The sequence below is a fragment of the Populus euphratica genome, unplaced genomic scaffold, assembly GCF_000495115.2.
Source record: "Populus euphratica unplaced genomic scaffold, PopEup_1.0 scaffold783.1, whole genome shotgun sequence".
In the NCBI taxonomy this organism is placed as follows: domain Eukaryota; kingdom Viridiplantae; phylum Streptophyta; class Magnoliopsida; order Malpighiales; family Salicaceae; genus Populus; species Populus euphratica.
The window spans coordinates 61,496-81,941 of NW_011500652.1; the positions used below are offsets into that span (position 1 = coordinate 61,496).

Consider the following 20,446-nt stretch of genomic DNA (forward strand, 5'->3'; position numbering starts at 1 on the left):
GATGCTCATTTTAATACTTTTACCACATTATCTTTATCATTGACACAAAATGAACATATTAAAACTACTTTGAATGCATAAGTTGTTTTTACAAAGGATAGTGAACTTCAATGAATCCTAGTATATAAGTTAGACAACTAGATTTAGATTATATTTGGATTATTAGAAAGACATTACAATAGCTTAATCATGATTTTTGAGAGCATTATTTGAGCCATCTTGAACTATACTTGACGAGGTCAATTTTCTCCAATCTTGGGAGAATTAATTAGGACATCAGACTCGAAACATTGTTTATGCAGTCGTATAATCATAGAAGATAAAAGGTAATCGAAACCATTAAGAGATTAGGCTTCAAGTTATGTTTTAGTTTAATGTATTTGAACTTTTAGTTGAGGTGTATTAATTAGATTTTATTTGTTGGGTTTGATTTAATTATTGTTAGGTATTTTATTTAGTGGATTATAAGCTCAATTGCTTATTTTATTTAGGGCTTTAAAATTTATATCCTAGTAGAAATTTTTTTTATGAATTGAATAAAAAATTACGAAATGCATATTTTCAAACCTTATTCTTGTCTTCTTTTTCTTAAGCTTTTTCTTTCTAGCTTCTTCTTTTCTTTCTTATTAGACTTTAAATATTTTTTTGTTCTGCATCAAATTATCAATGTATTTGAGATGACCTATTGTTGTATGATGGAATGCATCACTTATCATTAACATCAACTTTGGTCACTTCTTTGTCCCAATCTGTGTATTGGTTGCATGTGTTAAGGCTTCTTCATTTTTTTATTGATGATAGAAGGATTCATGTGGGTTTCAGTCAGAGTGTTGCAAAACTGCTGTCTCGGTAAAGATTGCTATTTGATTAGTATTTCATGTACATACACGTATGTCAAGGGAAAAAAGGAACTTTATAATGAATTAAACCTTAGTACTAAAGAACTGATTGGGCATAAATCGAGCAGTCCCTTTTCAGGAAAGGAAGATGGGATTATTGTAAATGCAATGCCTAACGAGCTTGAAACAACCAAATACTCTCTCTAGGAATTCTGCCAAATATAAATTGTTGTGTTTGTATTCTATCATATTGACAGCAGGGAGACGTTGCTTCAAATGTGGTTCTCCTGATCATATGGCCAACCCCCTTCTTCCACCTTTGCTTCACCCATTCCTGACAGCCTCGTTCAACCCCCTTATTCCATCACTCCAGTGCAGCCCTTGCATCATTCCACTAAAGGTACGTGGTATCCTCTTTGTAACTTTATCTCTTACCATCGTTACTCACCACAACATCATTCTTTTGTTGCTACCATTAGTCAGGATGTGGAGCCTCGCTCATACACAGAAGCCCCTTCTCATTCACAATGGCAAGCCGCGATGCAATCTGAATTGGCAGCTTTAGCAGCCAACCACACTTGGTCCCTTACTCCTCTCCCTTCTGGAAAACAACCGATTGGATGTCATTGGATTTATAAAATCAAACGTTACTCGGATGGCACTATAGAGCGTTATAAAAGTTGTTTGGTGGCCAAAGGTTATACACAGGTTGAAGGTATTGATTATCATGACACTTTTTCTCCCACTGCTAAAATGCTTATTGTCCGTTGTTTATTAGCTATGGCAACTGCCCAGGATTGGTCCCTTCACCAACTCAATATAAACAATGCTTTTCTTCATGGTGATCTCCATGAAAAAATTTATATGTGTCCGCATCCTGGTCTTCAGTGACAAGGAGAGAACTTGGTATGTCGCCTCAACAAGTCGTTATATGGTTTAAAGCAAGCTTCCCGTCAATAGTTTGCCAAATTCTCTACAGTTATTCAAGATGCCGGATATGTTCAGTCCAAAGCACACTACTTGTTGTTCACATGTCGAAATGGCAAGTCCTTTACTGCTTTGTTGATATATGTTGATGATATTCTTATTACAGGTAATGATCTCATAGCTATATCAACTTTGAAGCAATTTTTGTGTAGTCGTTTTTAAATTAAAGATTTGGGTGCTTTGAAATATTTTCTGGGCATTGAGGTCTCTCGATCAAAGAAAGGTATTTCTATCTCACAACGGAAATACACTTTGGAAATTTCGAAAGGATGATGGAATTTTAGGTGCTAAACCTGTGAACTTTCCCATAAAGCAAAATACAAAACTCTTAGATGTAGGCAAATTGCTCAGAGATCCATCCCAGTATAGGCGACTTGTGGGACGCCTAATTTATTTGACTATTACTCGGCCAGATATCATGTATTCTGTACATGTATTAAGTTGATTCATGCATGCACCACGTAAACCACATATGGAAGCTGCCTTACATGTGTTGCGTTATTTGAAAAATGCTCCAGGACAGGGTTTGTTTTTCTCTTCTCAAAATGATTTGTCTTTGCGAGCCTTTTGTGATTCACACTAGGCTGGTTGTCCAATGACTTGTAGATCCACTACGGGCTATTCTGTTTTTTTGGGATCTTCACTTATTTCTTGGCGAAAAAAAAGGCAAAAAACAATGTCACTCTCATCAGCAGAAGCCGAATATAGAGTCATGGCTGGTACATGCTGTGAGTTATCTTGGTTACGTTCATTGTTGAAAGATTTATGAATATTGCATTCGAAACCAACATTGCTACATTATGATAACAAAGCAGCCTTACATATAGCATCCAATCCTGTTTTCCATGAAAGAACTAGGCATATAGAAATAGATTGTCACTTTATTTAAGACAAAATACAGGATGGTTCGATTGTGACCAAATTTGTTACTTCAGCAAATCAAGTTGCGGATGTATTCACTAAACCATTGGGCAAGGAAAATTTCTCTACCATGATTCGTAAGTTGGGAGTTCTCGATATTCACTCTCCAACTTGAGGGGGAGTGTTAAGGAAAGAAATATGTAATTATGTGCTGTAAAATATTTCTTTTCGTATTGCAGTATAGATTTTCAGAATAGCTTAGCAAAATTATAGGAAACAATTCTTGTATAAAGCTACGTTCTCTGATTAATTCATTCAGGCAAATATTCTTTTTCTCTTTTCTCACAGGATTGCAATGGAGATCCTGCCAATAAGCATCATCCTTTAAAAAACATACTAAAGGACGATGATATGCAGTATGGTGGAGATAATAATTCAAGGTTAGTAATAATATGGCTTCAAGGACGATGATATGCAGGATGGTGGTGATAATAATTCAAGGTTAGTAATAACATGGCTTTTCCCCCCTTCCTCCCTCTATTTGTCTAAAAGAGAAACAAGCTTTTGTAGATATGAAATGGTATTTGATGGAGACACTCCAGAAAGTCCAAGGCCAGAAAAAAGAGGAACATGTAGAGATACAGAGATAGTGGACATGGAGAGGACAAACGATGTCCTGAAAGTAAAGGAAGTCAATATTATGAGGAGCGACTTCATAGAGAAAAGCTTATGGACAGAAGAGAACGAAGAAATAGAAGAAGAGACTACGGAGATTACAGAGAGAGAAATTCAGATAGTCAAAGAGGGTTGTGATGACCATAAAGACGATCAAGATTACAGAAAGAGAAGTTCTAATAGTCATAGAGATCATGATAGCCATAAAGGCAAGAGAGATGAGCGAGACCATAGACATAGAAGTGCATAAAGTGACAATGATCATGAGTTTCATCGAGATAGGAGTAATCGAGATGACAAAAGTAATAGAGCTCTAAGATGATGCTCGGTACTCTTTTGACTTTGGTTTGGTAGTTCTTGATTCTAAATATTGTAGAACTTAGTTACATTGTACAATCCTCAACAGTAATTTAACTTGCTTATATCGATTACATTGAGCCTCCTTTTCTGCCTGAAACTCAAGCCTCAATGGATGTCGTGCATTTAGTAACAACTCAACGTCATCCCCCATTCTACAGGGCAACCACACTCCCTTCAATTGCACAGCCTTTTCACTGACACTGGATCATGTAGTAACTGCCAAAATAAATCCACCGAACCCTCGTGGTTTTTCTTTCAATCCAGGAAAAAAATGTGGATTTTTTTCCAAAAACGAAGCTCCCATGTTTGGTTCAGTTAAACCATGGGATCATATATAAAGAAAAGGAGAGGAAAAGCAGCAAACAGAGTCATCGTTGAATATGCAAATGAATTCCACCAAGCATGCAATCTAAAACCATTATGATTGCTAGATTATCATCGTCGTCGTTTTTGTACATGGATAATGATCCCAAGTATTCTACAAGAAGATCAAAGGAAAGCACAATTAAGAACATCCAAAAACCTCGCTTCCATTCTTATAAATTACGTGGAAGAGTTTAATCCAACCATCAACTATAAGATAGATGCTATAGGGCTCAGACCTCACTAGAATCATCCTTTCAGAACAGAATCCTCCAACAGCTGATATATTACTTCGACTTACTGCAAAGGAAATACAAAGGGACTGTGATCTCGTTTAAACAGTTACCAGCATCCGTGAGAGAGAGCTTTACACCAAGTGCTCCAGCAAACATTAATACCTCAGGCATGATTTTCTGGGACATGTCTTTTATGATCTCTCTCCATATAACCAAGCCGGTTCATCCTGTTTCGATCATCTGTATAATCATGATGATTATAATGGTGAGACCCAGGCACATTATCATTCCGATGCTTCCCCTCAAACTTTCTGTCACGGGGGCTTGATGCCTTATGTTTGCGGTTGATCAGCTTAGGTAAGGGAAAACCCTGGTCCATATCATCAGGAGCAGGCAGTTCCCCATCTTCAATGTTGTTCAGATCTGGCTTTTGAGATAACTGTCCCCTCATTCCATGATGCTTTTCGTCCCTTGCATCAATAGTCTTTCCATGATGCAAGTTCTCATATTCTTCCCTGTCCAAGGGCTTGGACCAGCTTTGTCTTCTATCATGCTTGTTTTTTTCACTTTCAGCAGCCAGTTCAATTCCATCTTCCAGTTCCCTCTCAATTAAATCATCGTCATCCAAGAAGTAAGTTTTTCGAGTCATGTCACCTCGGGACTTCTTTCTTTTTTCCAAAGCTGCCTTCACTTTGTCTCTATCAATCTTTTTAATAGCATCTTGGGGTGATTGACCAAACGTACCCTCTCTATGCTCCCCAATTCGACCAAAATGTTTATCTTTTGATTCTCCTGAATCTTTTATTTCACTTCTTGCAACATTCCTTTCTAGATCTTCATTTCCAAGCCCATCCAAGGCTCGTCTCAAGGTTTGACCTTCCCTAAAATTTCCCTGGGAAGGCAATGTCTCTATTTCATAGGGTAGATCATCTTTAGGTTCACCATCCATATTGTGGTCTGAGGCACTTCTCATCTCAGCACTTCCATGATAACTACCATGATTTTGGCTGGTTCTTGGAGGACCACCATGACTATCTGCAAGAGGTTGCTCATGCACTGGTCTAGACATTGGATTTGAGTTTCCAAGTATTGTACTAATACCTCCAGTCTGAGAATGATTATTAGGTGCCACATGTTCTTCATTGCTAGATGAAGCTTTTGATGTGGCCCGATGAGAAGTTCCACCTACAATGCTTCCTTCAGCTTCACTGTTAGCTGATGGGGGCACTCGGTTCTGTTCATACAGTTCCAGCATCTGATTGCTTACCTCTGCGAGAATTAATTCCACAATTAAAGATGAAACCCACCATATTCAAAAGTGCTATTGTATAGTAAACACTGTCAGAGGATTACACTTGTATTTACATGGCTCCCCCAAAATCCCCCCACGCCCAATATACTTTGTTAATATTAATGATATGATTGTAGGAAAAACACCAACCCTCCAACTGGCGTGGGGTGACATCAAACTCTTGCCACCAGACCTTCTCAGCATCTGATGGGAGCTTTACTTTGAGGAACTTTGCAGCAAGGAAAATGGCACCTGCCGCAATGTGGTGGGGCTTAAATTGCAAGCAAAGAGATGTACGCAGTCTGCATGTGGCATCCCCAATCAAGATGAGACAATGAAGAAAGGTATGTAAATTAAAATAAGCAATTTTCCATACCCATCATTCACAAAATTCCATGCAACTTGAGCAAGGGCATTCTGAGCAACCTTGAATTTCTTTATAGCATCAACAAGAGGTTTATATGGATGGAGCAAATTTAAATCAAAACCAAGAGTTGCAAGTACAACCCTCTCTCCATGTAAAATTATTTCCTTCTGCTGTTCATATACCTCCTGCACGAGAGATGTGGATAGCAAGTTAAGAGAAAGAAAATGAACTGTGCAGGGAAACAAAAGGAATGTGAACAGAACAAAGGCAACATATATATACAGGACAGCTGAATATGATAGGGATATACAGAAGCAAAAGAAAATATGCTAAACATTGAATATCAAAACAACCACAAACATGTTGTAGATTATAATCTGTATGGTCCAAGGGATTGACAACAAGACAATACAGTTTGGCATTTTGAGTTCAGACACAACATGCTTGGGCTTAAGATCAATTGTTGGGGTGAAGTGGATTGTGTAAAGCATAGTCAAATCAGAAAAGGGGAGAAGTGGTGGAGGGGAATCCAAATCCCACTGCTGGGATGAAATGAGATAGATATGCACAAGTAACAGAAGAAGTGGGGAGCATCTTTGCACAAGCAAATTACCTTTTGCTTGATCCTCTGAACTGCTTCAGGATCCTTTTTATGTATAATTTCATAAGAAACGAGAATAACATCTTTCAGTGGACGGGGAGTCTCCTCCACCTTCCCCGCAAGAAACATACAAACTGTAGCAATAGTCTGGGAGACAATTTGAGCGAAATTAGACAAGATGGTCATTTAAGGAAATCTAAACATTGGTTACAAATTCAGGGAGTGGGTACTACATAAGGAAAACACCAAAAAGAAGGAAGAGACAATTGCACTGGCTATTACCTCAGTTACATATCATCCTGGATATGTATTAAATAATCATTTCCAAGAAGGAGAAAAGGATTTGACATTTAATGAAGGAATGTTGACTCACCCTCCTATCATTCTTCGCATGGGATTGACGAAGAAAGAATCGGTGACAGAAAATTATTGCAGTAGCAATTGTTACCTGGGGCCTGCATTTCAAAAAATACATGATTTATCTCACACATAATTACCAAGAATACAGTGCATTCAATGTGCAGAACAACAACAATATATCAAATCATCCGCTTAAAAATTTAAGTAGTGTAAACAGAAGAACCATTACTCCTTTTAAAACTCTACCTTCTCTGTTTCACCATCAAATGGTGTGCATTCTGGTTTGAATTCTTTGTTATGCTTCCTTCAAATACTCTATAAATTCAACATTGGCAATCCCCATATACTACTATGTAACAAAAAAATTAAGAGATAAAAGCATAAACACAGCATGTTCTCATCACTGACCAACCAAAGGGAACAGGAAATTATCTTAACTTGTAAATATAGATTCCATTTTAATCCAATTTTTATATGAAAGGGACTACCCAGAAAACATTCATATAATAAAAATTGAAATTCAGAGACGTTAAACATTTAGTTTAAGCAAAATGAGATAGAGTACAACATAAAACTCACACTTTAAGTCTCATGCCGAAATCTTGTAGAAATGTACAGTATGACTTGCGTAGATAAGCCTCCTTCTTTAAGTCAATGCCATCTTGTCTAGATGGAGAATTCTCTTCAATTTCCTTCCTAGAAAAGTACCAACAACCACCTTCTTCAAGTTTTCCCTGAGAATATCTAGACAGTCCGCCATCATTCATTCCGGAATGAGATGAATCACTAGTAATTAAATTTACCATATGTGTCTGGCACCACCAAATGTTATGAACAGTCTATACAGGCCCTGTATGAACTGAAGAAATCAATGTGCCACTAGGCAATAACCCTGCAAACAGATTTGCCAATACACATCAAGATCAAAATAGGCTATGAAAGCATGCACTTTTAGTAAAAAGAAAAAAAGAAATGTAAATAGAAAATCAGAATCTAGATAAAAAAAGAAAAAAAAAAATGTAAATAGAAAATCAGAATCTAGATAAAAAAAGAAAAAAAAAAACCTCAAAATTTAACTAATACTATAAACTTTAAGCTTCAATTCCGACCTGAAAACTTTACAAACAATTTGTAATAATTGACAGTCAAACCCCTTCTAAGATTTACTAACTCTCCCATGCAATCAAATGGTCATCCATTCTATGGGATAAAATATAAGGCGAATTATAAACCCAGACCCATAATGATTAAAAAGCTTTCTGGCAACATATAAAATGAACTGTTGGTCGGAAAAATCGTAGCCAAGTACATAAATTTAACAAACTCCAACAGAAAAATAAGCCAGATTCCAGATTAAGAACCAATTCAAAACCGAAAAATCTAAAAGATTTTTTAAAAAAGTGTTTTCTTTACAAGCCCAGAATATTAACACAAAAACAAAAACTAACCCGTACAATCTCTTCCTAATCTTTCACAAAAAGTAAGTTACTTTCCACCAAACCAAACAAAAACAAGATGCCATGTACAATTTCAAATGAAAAAGTGATGAATTATACCTTGTATAGTCACGAGAGCAGAACAAAAGACAAGGGAAAACAAATGAGTTTCTCTGTTACCAAGAAAACAACATTAAAAATAAATCAAAACATGTGAGTCTGTCAAAATAATAGTTGAAGGAGGAGGATATAACCTCCAAAAAAGGGAGAGGAAGAAAGTGAGTGAAGAAAAGGGATGTTCGTGGAAAATTTTAGGGTTTATAAGCATGAGGAAACAATGACTTGGGGGTAAAAGAATTTGCCATGCTATTTTACTGGGGACCGTTGTTTTTATTTGTTTTTGTTTTTTTGAGTTTATCATTGTTTTAATTATTATTCATTTTGATGGTCAGTAATCCCTCTTTGTTTTATTTTTTAGGCTTAAAGTTTACTCCACCTTTGATCTGCAATTACCCAAGAAACAACACAAATCTTTATCCTTTAAAAAAAAAATTAATTGATGTAAATGCAAAAAAATATCAAGAAAGAAATAACAATAGAAACATGAATTTTTAAGGTTAGAGATTGCTAATTGTGTTTCTATAATTAAAATTAAAATTGTAGTTAATGAAATTTATGATAGAATAATGATAAGTTAACAAAGGTATATTTTTATTTACTGGTGTGCTTGTAATTGAAATGTGGTAAGATAAGGTTAAGTTTTTTTTTTAATTTATAAAAAAAATAAAAAATATGTATTTTTAACTTTTTAATAAGATATAATCCATGCTTTAAAATAATTGTATTTATATAAAAATCTAATTATATTTTAATTTCAAATATACACTGAATAAGTATTTTAGAAGATAGTAGAAGTTGATTTTTAAAGTATTTTTATTTAAAAATATATTAAAATAATATTTTTATTTAAAAAAATATTTTTAATATTAGCATATTAAAATAATTTAAAAACATTAATAAATTAATTTTAAATAAAATATAAAAAAATATCATTTGAAATATATTCCTACCAACTTCGAGGGAAGAAAAAAAAATTATATTTTTATTTAGATCAACCACTCAAACCGTAGGTCATCTTTAGCAAAATCTATTAGTTGTATTTTTCATTATTCTTCATGTATATTATAAAGTTTTAAATAATAGTATCCATTGTGAATGTGATCACAAAAAAAAATCTATTTGAATTTAAAAATATAGAAATGAAATTTTATTTATATGGAGGATTCATTGACTATTAAAATAATATACACAAACGAACTCATCCATGCTTTTACTGTTATACATCACCTTTTTATTTGATAATATTCCACAAATTATTCATAAATTCAGGTTAAACCTTATTATTGGTTATTATACATGGCAACTGTATTCTTGTTGTGTGAGAAAAAAGAAAGCAGCATTCCGTCTCTACCATATTGTAATATTCAATAATAAAAAAGAATGCGTCAGCATTTCTAACGCATTTTTTAGCATAAAAAATTAATTTTAAAAAATAAATATATATATATATACCTAATTAAATAAGTGAAAAATTATGTATTGAATGAATAAAGATTTGAGAAATTATTAGATTTAATGAGAGAAATTTTACATTTTTCATGAGATTAGACTGCTTCAAAATCTAATTTCCATGTGTAGACCTACTTCATTAGTACTAGTGATGGTGAAGCAAGCGACTTGTCTTTAGAGAATTTATTTAGAGATTAGAATAGAAATGAAATGAGTGTTTGCTAACTTTATTTTTAAAAATTTAACTTTTTTATTAAAATTTAATTTTTTTATATTTGTAATTATTTTAATGTATTGATTCTCTTAAGTAACCCATTCTCTTAAGTAGGGATAGCTGGGCAGTGAAAAAGGACAATAATTACGGCCATGATTTTGATTCTGCTTCGGCCTCCAACTTCTTCTTCGTCTTCAACAACAGATGGTTGTTATGATAGGCTTCTTTTCAAATCTCTGCTTTCAAAAGCAGCCGCCGCCGTGGGAAGAATATATAACAAGGTAAGGAACTGTTTTCTAGACTGCCTGATGAAGGGTTTCGTGTTGACCTTCATGCACACACTGCGTTAATAAATGGATTTTTCAAGAAAGGGTTGCTGGCTGAAGCACACAAGCTTTTAAGAAAAATGGAAGAGGACGGCTGTGCAAGCAACGAAGGCACCACCTTTAATGTCATCATCCAAGGATTTCTCCGACAAAAGAATCCATCATCGATGGCGAACTTGTCAAAGAAATGGGGTTTCTCGGCTAATGCAGCCACTAGAACCTTGCTGAAAAAATTAAAAAAAAAAAAAATATGTTAATCTTTCGTAATCTTTCATGAGTTATATATTTATCAAATTAACTTGTATTATGCAATATATTATAATTTTAGTATTTAAAAAAAATATTATTTAACATATAGTTATATCAATATTTTTTAAAAAACATCATTAAATTGATATTATATTTTGAATTTATAATTAAAATTTGTTTTATTAAAAAACAATAATTAGTTTTTTTTACGCTAAAAAATAATCTACCACGAGTTAATAATTTATTTTTTCATCAATTAGATATTTTTTTTTATTTATGTGGGGTGTCCGGGTCAGCTTGCGCGCACCACGACTAATCCCCACGGCCCACTAAATACTCTGCAAACACAGTAGGCATGTAAGGCACCGCGAGGGTGATAGGTGTGCACGCCAGGGCTCGAACCCAGGTGCAGTGGAAGGAGATAAGTCCCTTCTACCGCTAGGCCAAGCCCTGGAATGCAAGAGTAGTTGTTTGTACCACTAACGACCGCATTAAGCATCCAAATTACCAACAACCCCATGCCAGTCTCATCGAAAATAATACCTGTTTGTAGGCTATTTCCGTCAATTCAAGAAACATAACTGCCTCACCTCCATTTCCCGCCCTCTCTCAGTACTTACAAACCGCCCCTCTCTCTTTCTGCTTCTTCAAAGAATTGAAAAATCAAAAACTTGATTGATTGAAGAGAGAAATGGCAAAGTTAATGAAGAGAAAGACAAAGACACTTATAGTTATCTTCGTAATCTCTGTGATTCTTTCCTTAAAATTTCCATCTGAAATAGAGGAGGAGGAAAGGGCCAAAAGAGAGAAGCTGGAAAAAGAAGAGAAAACATTTTCTGTTTTTCTACAAAGAGACAGTGCCACAAGTACTCCAGGAGGTGTTATTTCTTTAGCTGATGAGCTTCACGGTCTTGAATACGATTTTTATCGCCAGAATTGTCCACAAGCTGAGTCAATTGTTAGATCAACAATGGCAAGGATTTACATGCAGCAAAATGATATTTCTTTTGGTCTTTTAAGGCTTCTTTTCCATGATTGCTTCATCAAGGTATGCTATTTTCTTCTTCTTGATTTTTTTTTGTGGGTTTTCCTCAATTAGGTTTTCTTTTCTTTAAATGTTTGTGGCTTTTCTTTTCTCTAAATATGGATGTGTGCAAGGGTTTTGCTCAATTGGGGTTTCTTTGTTGTAGTTCTTTGAGGGTTTTTTCAAGTGGCCAGGTTTGTGGATTCTATGTATTCTTTCCTTTCTTTGAGGGTTTTTGATCACTACAAAGTTATTCCCAAATGGGGAATTTGGTTTCTTATTTGTTGATGATCATAGGGTTCTTATCAATTTGGGATTTTGTTTTTGTGGTGTGTTGGTTTACACGCAAAGTGTGCCTGCCTCGTGTTTGTTAGTTGTGTGTTATTTTTCTGTTGCAGTTGGCTACTTGGTTCTTTAGCTTTTCAGGTCTGTATTGGCCTTAAATTGCGTGTTTTATGAAATTTCTTCTCTTGTTATTGTGCATCCTTGCTTCAACTCTTGGCCTGTTATTCTCAGTTGTTTGGTTCTGTAAATTCTTCGCTGAGACACTTTTCGTGAGGAGCTATCATTGATGGGGCACTCCTTAATTTCTTAGGCAGATAACCACAAATTTGATCTGGATGCTGAGTCTTGCTATTAACAATAAGAATTCTTGTCATTGCATGTATCTAGATATTGATTCAGAATTCTTTTCATTGTATTTATCTAGATATTGATTCATGGTAATGTTTTTTATATCGTTAATTATTACTGATCTTGTGGGATCACTACAATCAGGGTTGTGATGCTTCAGTCTTCTTGGATGATAGCAATGGGAATAAAAACCATTCCATTGAGAGGCAGGCCGCTCCGAACAAGACCTTGAGAGGTATTAATGAGATTGACATGATCAAGGAGGAGCTTGACAATGCATGCCCAGGAGTAGTTTCATGTGCTGACACCCTTGCACTTGCCACCAGAGATGCTGTTGTGCTGGTCTGTACTTCTATTGCTTTGTTTTCTTTACATGGACTTGGCACTCAGCAGCTTTAATCTTTCCTTCATTCAGTTCGATATTGAACTAAGCTTTAGTTTTCTTTAGCTTTCAGGTGTTTCTGTTTTGAAAAAAAAAAAAAAAAAGACGTAGTAAGAGCTTTCGTTAATGACATCTGAATCTGACTCCGAGTGAAAATTTCAGTTAGTTAGACTACAAATTTTGCAGTCTTTGATCTGAAATGTTTAAGGGTGATGGAACAGCATTAGGACCTTGTTATTTTGATTTAAGTTTCATCACTTCCCTTCCTTCTGTTTGGTTATTGAAATTTCTGAAACAAGGAACTGAATCAGTCCTAGTATGCCGCTGCTTTACTCCCATCCATACCTTCTTCACCATCCACGCTGATGGTGTTCGTTGTTGCCTGATGTTGCAGGCTGGTGGTCCATTTTATCCAGTTTTTACAGGCAGGAGAGACAGTACTCAATCCTACTTTGATGAAGCCATGGACGAGATTCCAAAGCCCAATGATAACATCACCCGAACACTTTTCCTCTTTTCCCGCAGGGGTTTTGATGAAAGAGAAACAGTCAATCTCTTAGGTACTTACTGTGCGTCTTTCTCTCTGTTCCCTTTTATGTCTTCCAAGAAATGATAGAATCAATCATGGACTGAATAAATTTCTTGATTCTATAGGTGCTCATAATGTGGGCAAAATCAGCTGTGACTTCATCCGGAATCGCCTCACTAACTTCTCTGGGACAGGACAACCAGATGCCTCTGTAGATCATGATTTCCTAAATGAATTGAGACTTGCTTGTCAGGATAGCAACAGCACCAATCATGATGGAACTGTAGCTTCTATGAAATCAAGGGAGACGAGGAACTCTAGTTCGGCAATGATTTTCCAAGGATTATCCGCTTCTATACTATCTGGAGCACGTTTTGATAACCACTACTATCAGAATTTGCTGGGGGGTAGAGGACTTCTATTTGCTGACCAACAATTGATGGCTGATGAGAATACAGCAAGAATTGTGGCAGTTTATGCTTCAGATGATGGAACAACCTTTAGAAGGGACTTTTCCAGGTCCATGGTGAAGATGTCAAACCTTGGTGTCTTGACTGGAACTCTAGGTCAGGTCCGAAACAAATGCTCCTTTCCCACCAGCCAATCTTGAATGACAGAGTCCAGCAACAGTCAACTCTTGTGACGAACGGTAAGATCAGTTCTTTTTCCTTCAAAAGACTACCAAAGAGTTTGAGATGTAATATCACCAGGTTGAAGAGAAGGAATCTCATCGCGATCATTAAATAACTTCGCTTTCAGTATCTACAGTCCCAGTCTCTTGTGCACCTGGAACATTCTAAGATTCATTAATTTTAGGGTTCTAGGGAGCTGTTGTTGGTTGTGATAATGAGCCAATAATTGCATTTGCAAATCCGGATTGAGAACTCTTGGTGTCGTGCCTGCAGATTATTCTCACAATAAGTGCAACACAAATCCCATCACCTTTAATTTTCTCAATGGGGTTTTTCTTGTTCTGGGTGTTTTTACACGTGCGAAAGTTCTCTTTTAGAAGCCGAGAGAAGATTGGGCTTGCAAAATGCTCAACTCCCTTGAGATTAGGATATTTAAGTAAATACATGCTACCAACTTTAATCTTTATTTAGAAAATTCATAAAACTTGCTAAGTGACTCTTTGAAAATATATTATCTAATTAATTAGTAGTTGTTTTTTTTTTTAGATTCTAAACTAACTAAGTTAGTATTTTCAAACAAATAAATATAGAGTTATACACCTTTATTTTAAATAATATTGAATCAAAATGAAAGATGTTCTCCTCTCTATTAATATCAGGTGGTCTTTAACGATGATAAAGTTGGAGTTGCTCCAACAAAGTCTTGAAAATGATAAATTCAGTCATTGATGATTGTGATATCTATTTAACAAGATTATTAATTTTTTTCATGTGTTTACACTTTAAACCTTATTAGTGGATTCTTAACAAAGATTGACCACATTTTTCTTGGGATCAAAAGGTTAGAAACAAGTTTATTGGTCTCCAAGTTTGAAAAACCACCAAAACCTCCATAAACCAAGTTTTTTGCAAAATCACCATTAAAAACCAACATAAATATAGAGCTCACAGTTGTAAAATGTATTCCAGAACCCTTTTATTTTGATCTAAGAGCTAACATTTAATCAATATATGTTTGAACATATAAAAAGCCCTAATAAAACCTTATAAATATCCCTTTGAAAAATCAGAGTAGAAAGAGAGAAAAAAAGGTGAGGAAAAGATTGATAAAAAAACTCTAAAGTGTGATGGTTTAAGCACCTAGGAAAAGGATTTTCTCAACTTTGAGATGAAGTAATAAACTTGAAAAAGAAGAAACCAAAAGGCAACAACCATTTTTTGAGCTTGAAAGGTATAAAATATTCATTTATACTGGTAGATGATGCCCATGAGACACATCTCTAGCATGTTCTTTCTTGTTTTAGAGTGTTTTTGAATATTTATTGTATTATATTGCTTTTATCTTTGATATTGATTAATGTATTTAATGTTGCTTTTTATCTTTGTTTGATTTTAGAGTTGTTTATTAATGTTGCTGGATGTTTAGAATATTTTTGGATGTTTAGATTAAATAAAATATAGTGATTTGAAAATTTGATAGTAAGGTTATTGATGCTTTTTTTTATTTGGTTTGTTAGTTTGTATTTTTGGTCTCTGGGCATGGTTTGGGTTCCAAGTGTTTAAAGAGTCAATTTTTAATTGAAATTTTATATTTTTATAGGTTGTTTTAAGTTGGTAGTTTTGAAGTTTGAAATCTCTTGTATAATTTTGATGTTTTGATGTTATTTGTTAGTTTTTTTAATTCAAACATGTTTGATTATGATTGTGTAATTTGTTAGAATCAAGAAATCATGTTTTAGAAGAAAAAAATGCTAGTTTTGAAGGATTGACAATGTGTTGGGTTTCTAGGTTGCTAGGAGGTGTTTTCATGTTTTTAGGAAGAACATTATCTTAGCTCCATGATTTGGACCAGTTTTAGTCCAATTCTTTGCACTAAATCCTTCAAACAACTTTATTAGTTAATAATCTAGGGTTTATTTGAATCAATAGCATGTTTTTAGTATTTTTTTTATTTTAGGGCTTCGATTTTGAACCAAAATTCATTTTGATAAAACCACAATTTTTTAGTGATAATCAAAGTGCATGAATATTACATTATTGATCTTTGCAAGATTTTCTATATGTTTATGACCTTAGTTTATCTGTATCTAGTCTACTTTGAAATATATGTTGTTAGTTCATGTTGAATGTTCTTCATGTTCTTACTTTTTTTAGGTTTTGATTTGTTTTGATAATTTATTTTTTGACTTTTTTGTTTTTGTTTTAAGTTTGATTTTGTTTTGAATTATGATTTAGGTCTTGGTTTATTTTCCAGATCAAATTAGTAGATTTTGGTTTGGTTTATGGTCAAACCAAAAGTTTCAGGTTAACCCAATCAAGTCAAAATCAGGTTAAAGGTTAAGATCGTATTTGGCTAACAATGTTTTTTCTAAGTGTTTTCTTTGACTTAAGGGTGTGTTTAGCAAACATCACCTAAGCTTATTTTAATAGTTTTAGTTTTAGGAAAAAAATGAGTTTTTGCTAAACATAGTTTTAAAGAAAAAGATTTTTGCTTGTTGCATATTGCATGATTAATAAAAAAATGCATTTTATTTATAAAAAAGAAAAGAAAAATGTTTTAACATTGTTTTAGAAACGTTTTTTGTATTTCTTTATATTTTTTATCAAATTTACAACAAGTTTGTAAAATTCCTTAAAGATGTAACCAATATTTTAATAACACTATTTTTTTCTCTGAAAATTAATTATCCTTATTTTGGTATAAATGTTGGACTTACAAATATATTGATATTTAAATATGAGGAGTTGACTAGAAAATTCTTAACTTTTTTTAATATTCAACAATTTTAATTGAAATTATTATTCACCATAATATACAAGTTATGGAAAATACTTTTGCGTTTCAAAATAAGTGAACTATGTCAAGGCACTAATTAATAATTAAAAGTACATTTTTATCAAAGTTTTATATCATCATTTTGCACTTGAAGGATGAATAACTCCTTAATTAGAGCATGTTTTATAATAACAAGTCTGATAATATAACTGACACGACCAAAAAATTGATATCTTCTTCCAAGTGCAGGAATGTCGAAGTAATAAATAACTCGGCAAGACCAGCGTCGAACCATAAGGAGGTTAATTGTATAAATTATAGATAACAATAATACAACAACAACAACAACAACAACAACGATAGTAACAATAACAATAATAATAATAATAATAACAATAATAGTAGTAGTGGTAGTAGCAGTAGTAGTAATAATAATAATAATAATAATAAAGAAGTTGATGAGAACTTTGAGATGAAAGATTAACGTAAAGATTAAACAATGATAACAATAAATATCAAGGTTAGAGGATCCACTAATGATATGTCAAATAAGTATAGTATAAACAGAGGATCCACTAATGGTATGTCAAACAAGTATTGTATAAACTCTTATTATTCAATTGAAAATCACACACAAAGGAGGTTCCAATTAGATTATAAATTATTAACATAATTACATTGGTTATCTTATTCGATTAATGCTAATACTTGTAAATCTCGTCAGGCATTCATGCTTATAACTTATGTTAACAACAAATCAAGTTCCTTTCATAGCTCAAGTGTCGATTATACCATATAGTATGGGCTATGAAAGTGCCAAGCATTTGTTGTACCAAGTGTTATACAACATAAATCTAAATTAGTCATTTAACAAGCAAAGTATTAAAGAGTGAACAAGATAACAAATATAAAACATGTTAGTATCAAACATTAAAGTCTATATTAAGTTTACACTATAATTATTGGTACACCATTAATGTAAACTTTTCACCTTGACATAATAAACTTACCTAAACATATTGAAACAAAGAAAAATAAATAAACAACATAAGAACATAAATAAGATAAAAGTTAACTAAATAAAAGAAAGGAAATTGAAAGACATAAACAAGATATTAATGAAAATAAAACTTAAACATTACAAAAATACAAAGAGAGAAAGTAAGAGGATGATCTTGATCTGGAGATCAAGATGCCTAAATGCATGGCAAATGCTTCCTTTTATAGGCCAAAATTAGAAACTATTGATTTGATGACTAGTTAATGAGTGAATGGCCAACTCTTGACTTGGTGACAATCCTTATCTTTTCTTTTCTGCCCAAAACTTCATTGATAATGTCAGAATTGGAACCACTTGAACATGAAAGTTGTAGGAAATTATCTCAGCTTTCCAGAAAAATAAAATAGAAGTCACTTGGACTTCTAGAACTCCAGATATGGGTCAAACACTGAATAGTACACGAGCTGTAGGACAAATACAGACTTCTTTGTTATTGTTATAATTTGGACTTCAAAATGGCCTTTCTAAATCTTGGGCTCCATATGAAAGTTGTAGGCTTATGTCTTACCTTTCCATCCATTATCTAAATCTGAGATCTATAGCTCTAGATATGACCTAATTACCAAACAATGTTTTTGTTTGGACTGCACCAACATCTCTTTTCTAAGTTTGGTCATCTCTTTGTCTTTTCAATTTCAATTCTTAAATTCATCAATCAATCCTTTCATTTATATGATAGGCTTGCATTTAAAATGAACATTTACCACAAAGTATCTTATATTATTAGATATGTTATTATAAAATATGTTTTAGTTAAGAAGTTATTAATACTTCAAGTGCATAATGATGATATAAAACCTTGATAAACATGCACTTTTAAGTACTAATTAATAAGATAACTTTAATTTATGGTAAATGCTCATTTTAAATATAGGCATATCTCACAATTCAAAGGATTGATTGCTTTAGTTAACTATTGAAAGTGAAAAAATAAAAAAAAAGGCTAAGCTTAGAAAGGAGATATCGATTCAATTCAAATTAGAACAATGTTCAGTCATTGGGTCATATCTAGAGTTATAGATCTTAGATTTCAATTTGGTTTATATGGCTAAAAAGCTAAGAAATATGCCTACAACGTTCATGAATAGTGAAAGACCCAAATCTCTCGTTTTCAAATTCAAAGTTTGGCAACAAAAGAGAAGTCAGAATCTGTCCTATATTTTAGCCAAAACACTACTCATAATTTTACCCATAATTAATGTTTTAGAAGGAAAAATGACATGAAATTTAATGGGTGAAAGGATAAATTAATTTTAAACTTTTATGAAGAAGACCTACTCAAATTCTGATGCTAGTAATGAAATTTCATCCAGACAAGAGTTTGAAGGCTATCCACCATGTCCACCAGAAGCACTACTCAGTATTTTAGACATATCTCGAGCTATAGTGATCCAAATACTCTGAACTTTGGCGGGTTGAAGGATAAGACAATTTCTAATAACTTTCATGAAGAACACTTTATCAAATTCTTATTGCATTAATGTCATTTCATCCAGCCAAAATGCTTGAGTGCTATTGTCCATCAAGTCTACTAAATCATAGTTGGCCACTACATCAATAATCAATTATCAAATGAATAGTTCTGAATTTTAGCCTATGAAAGAAGACATTTAACATTCATTTAGGCATCTTGGTTTTCAGATCAAGATCATGTCCTTGCTTTCTCTTTTTATATTTTTGTAATGCTTAAGTTTTGCTTTCATTAATCTTTTATTTATACTTTTATTTCCTTTACTATACCTAGTTAACTTATAACATGTTTATGTTCTTATATTTTTTATTTATGTTTTTCTTCTTCATAATATTTAGCTAAGTTTATCATGTTAATGTGAAAAGGTTTCATTAATGGTGTTAGGATAAGTATAATATAAACTCAATATGGACTTGAATGTTTATATCCTAAATAACTTGCTATTAACATGTCTTATCTTTTTTTTTTCTTATTAATTCTTAATATCATGCTTGTTAAAGGATTAATCTATATTTAGGTTGTATAACACTTGGTACATCTAATACTTGATTCTTCATAGTCTTCAGTCGACATCATTGTTATGAAATGAACTTGATTTGTTGTCAACATAAGTTAGCATTATGAGTATCTGATACAATTTATAAGTATGATATTATGTAAATAAGATGATTAATATAGTCATATTGATAATTTATAAAGAGTTTATACTTTGCTTATCTTTAATATTATTAGTGGATCCTCTAACATTGACATTTTTTTTTATCATTGTATAATATTATTAGTTTATACTTATTAAAGCATGTTTTATAATAATATATCTAATAATTTAAGATACCTTTAATTTGTGGTAAATGTTCATTTTAAATGCAGGTCTATTACATAAATGAAAGGATTGATTGATGACTTTAAGAACTTAAATTGCAAGGGCAAAGAGATGACCAAAATTAGAAAAGAGATGTCGGTGCAATCCAAACCAGAATATTGTTCGATAATTGGGTCATATCTGTAGCTATAGATCTCAGATTTACGTCTACTTTATATGGATGGAAAGGTAAGACATAGACCTACAACTTTCATATAGAGCCCAAGATCTAAAAAGGCCATTTTCAAGTCCAAATTGTAGCAATAACAAAGAAGCCCGAATCTGTCCTCCAGCCCGAGCACTGTTTAGTATTTTGGCCATATCTGGAGTTCTAGAAGTCCAA

The 20,446-nt window shown here is 33.1% G+C and overlaps 3 protein-coding genes across 8 annotated transcripts; 2 read left to right on the forward strand and 1 right to left on the reverse strand.

Moving 5' to 3' along the window:
• The first annotated feature begins 905 nt into the window (after positions 1 to 905).
• Positions 906 to 4,014, forward strand: LOC105115856 (peptidyl-prolyl cis-trans isomerase CYP59-like). Its single transcript, XM_011012912.1, has 3 exons — positions 906 to 1,142; positions 3,035 to 3,127; positions 3,258 to 4,014. The coding sequence occupies exons 1-3, from the start codon at positions 1,003 to 1,005 to the stop codon at positions 3,610 to 3,612; spliced, it is 588 nt and encodes a 195-aa protein (XP_011011214.1). The 5' UTR covers positions 906 to 1,002; the 3' UTR covers positions 3,613 to 4,014.
• Positions 4,015 to 4,125: 111 nt separating this feature from the next.
• LOC105115855 (cyclin-T1-3-like) lies at positions 4,126 to 8,748 on the reverse strand. 6 transcript variants are annotated; one of them, XM_011012908.1, is made up of 8 exons: positions 8,634 to 8,748; positions 8,497 to 8,551; positions 7,520 to 7,832; positions 6,954 to 7,035; positions 6,593 to 6,727; positions 5,989 to 6,164; positions 5,763 to 5,914; positions 4,126 to 5,590 (listed from the first exon to the last, which is right to left on the reverse strand). In XM_011012908.1, the coding sequence occupies exons 3-8, from the start codon at positions 7,744 to 7,746 to the stop codon at positions 4,485 to 4,487; spliced, it is 1,878 nt and encodes a 625-aa protein (XP_011011210.1). In that variant the 5' UTR covers positions 7,747 to 7,832; positions 8,497 to 8,551; positions 8,634 to 8,748; the 3' UTR covers positions 4,126 to 4,484. The 6 variants fall into 6 exon arrangements, with proteins under 6 accessions (XP_011011210.1, XP_011011209.1, XP_011011211.1 ...); XM_011012907.1 differs by having other exon boundaries at positions 8,497 to 8,549; positions 8,631 to 8,748; XM_011012909.1 differs by lacking the exon at positions 8,634 to 8,748 and having other exon boundaries at positions 7,520 to 7,674; positions 7,744 to 7,832; positions 8,497 to 8,624.
• Positions 8,749 to 11,346: 2,598 nt separating this feature from the next.
• Positions 11,347 to 14,235, forward strand: LOC105115858 (putative Peroxidase 48). The gene is made up of 4 exons (XM_011012913.1): positions 11,347 to 11,782; positions 12,536 to 12,733; positions 13,168 to 13,333; positions 13,428 to 14,235. The coding sequence occupies exons 1-4, from the start codon at positions 11,426 to 11,428 to the stop codon at positions 13,910 to 13,912; spliced, it is 1,206 nt and encodes a 401-aa protein (XP_011011215.1). The 5' UTR covers positions 11,347 to 11,425; the 3' UTR covers positions 13,913 to 14,235.
• The last annotated feature ends 6,211 nt before the right edge of the window (positions 14,236 to 20,446 follow it).

What these genes read in the sequence shown, in the direction of transcription:
- LOC105115855 (XM_011012908.1), bottom strand. Translation starts at nt 7,746, where the DNA reads ATGGTAAATTTAATTACTAGTGATTCATCTCATTCCGGAATGAATGAT. An exon ending in TTCGGCATGAGACTTAAAGT is followed by an intron (nt 7,036 to 7,519) that starts GTGAGTTTTATG and finishes TTTGAAATGCAG; the next exon opens with GCCCCAGGTAACAATTGCTA. An exon ending in ATGCGAAGAATGATAGGAGG is followed by an intron (nt 6,728 to 6,953) that starts GTGAGTCAACAT and finishes ATTGTCTCCCAG; the next exon opens with ACTATTGCTACAGTTTGTAT.
- LOC105115856 (XM_011012912.1), top strand. Translation starts at nt 1,003, where the DNA reads ATGCAATGCCTAACGAGCTTGAAACAACCAAATACTCTCTCTAGGAAT. An exon ending in TCTCCTGATCATATGGCCAA is followed by an intron (nt 1,143 to 3,034) that starts CCCCCTTCTTCC and finishes TCTTTTCTCACA; the next exon opens with GGATTGCAATGGAGATCCTG. An exon ending in GGTGGAGATAATAATTCAAG is followed by an intron (nt 3,128 to 3,257) that starts GTTAGTAATAAT and finishes AAGCTTTTGTAG; the next exon opens with ATATGAAATGGTATTTGATG.
- LOC105115858 (XM_011012913.1), top strand. Translation starts at nt 11,426, where the DNA reads ATGGCAAAGTTAATGAAGAGAAAGACAAAGACACTTATAGTTATCTTC. An exon ending in CCAGAGATGCTGTTGTGCTG is followed by an intron (nt 12,734 to 13,167) that starts GTCTGTACTTCT and finishes CTGATGTTGCAG; the next exon opens with GCTGGTGGTCCATTTTATCC. An exon ending in AGAAACAGTCAATCTCTTAG is followed by an intron (nt 13,334 to 13,427) that starts GTACTTACTGTG and finishes TTGATTCTATAG; the next exon opens with GTGCTCATAATGTGGGCAAA.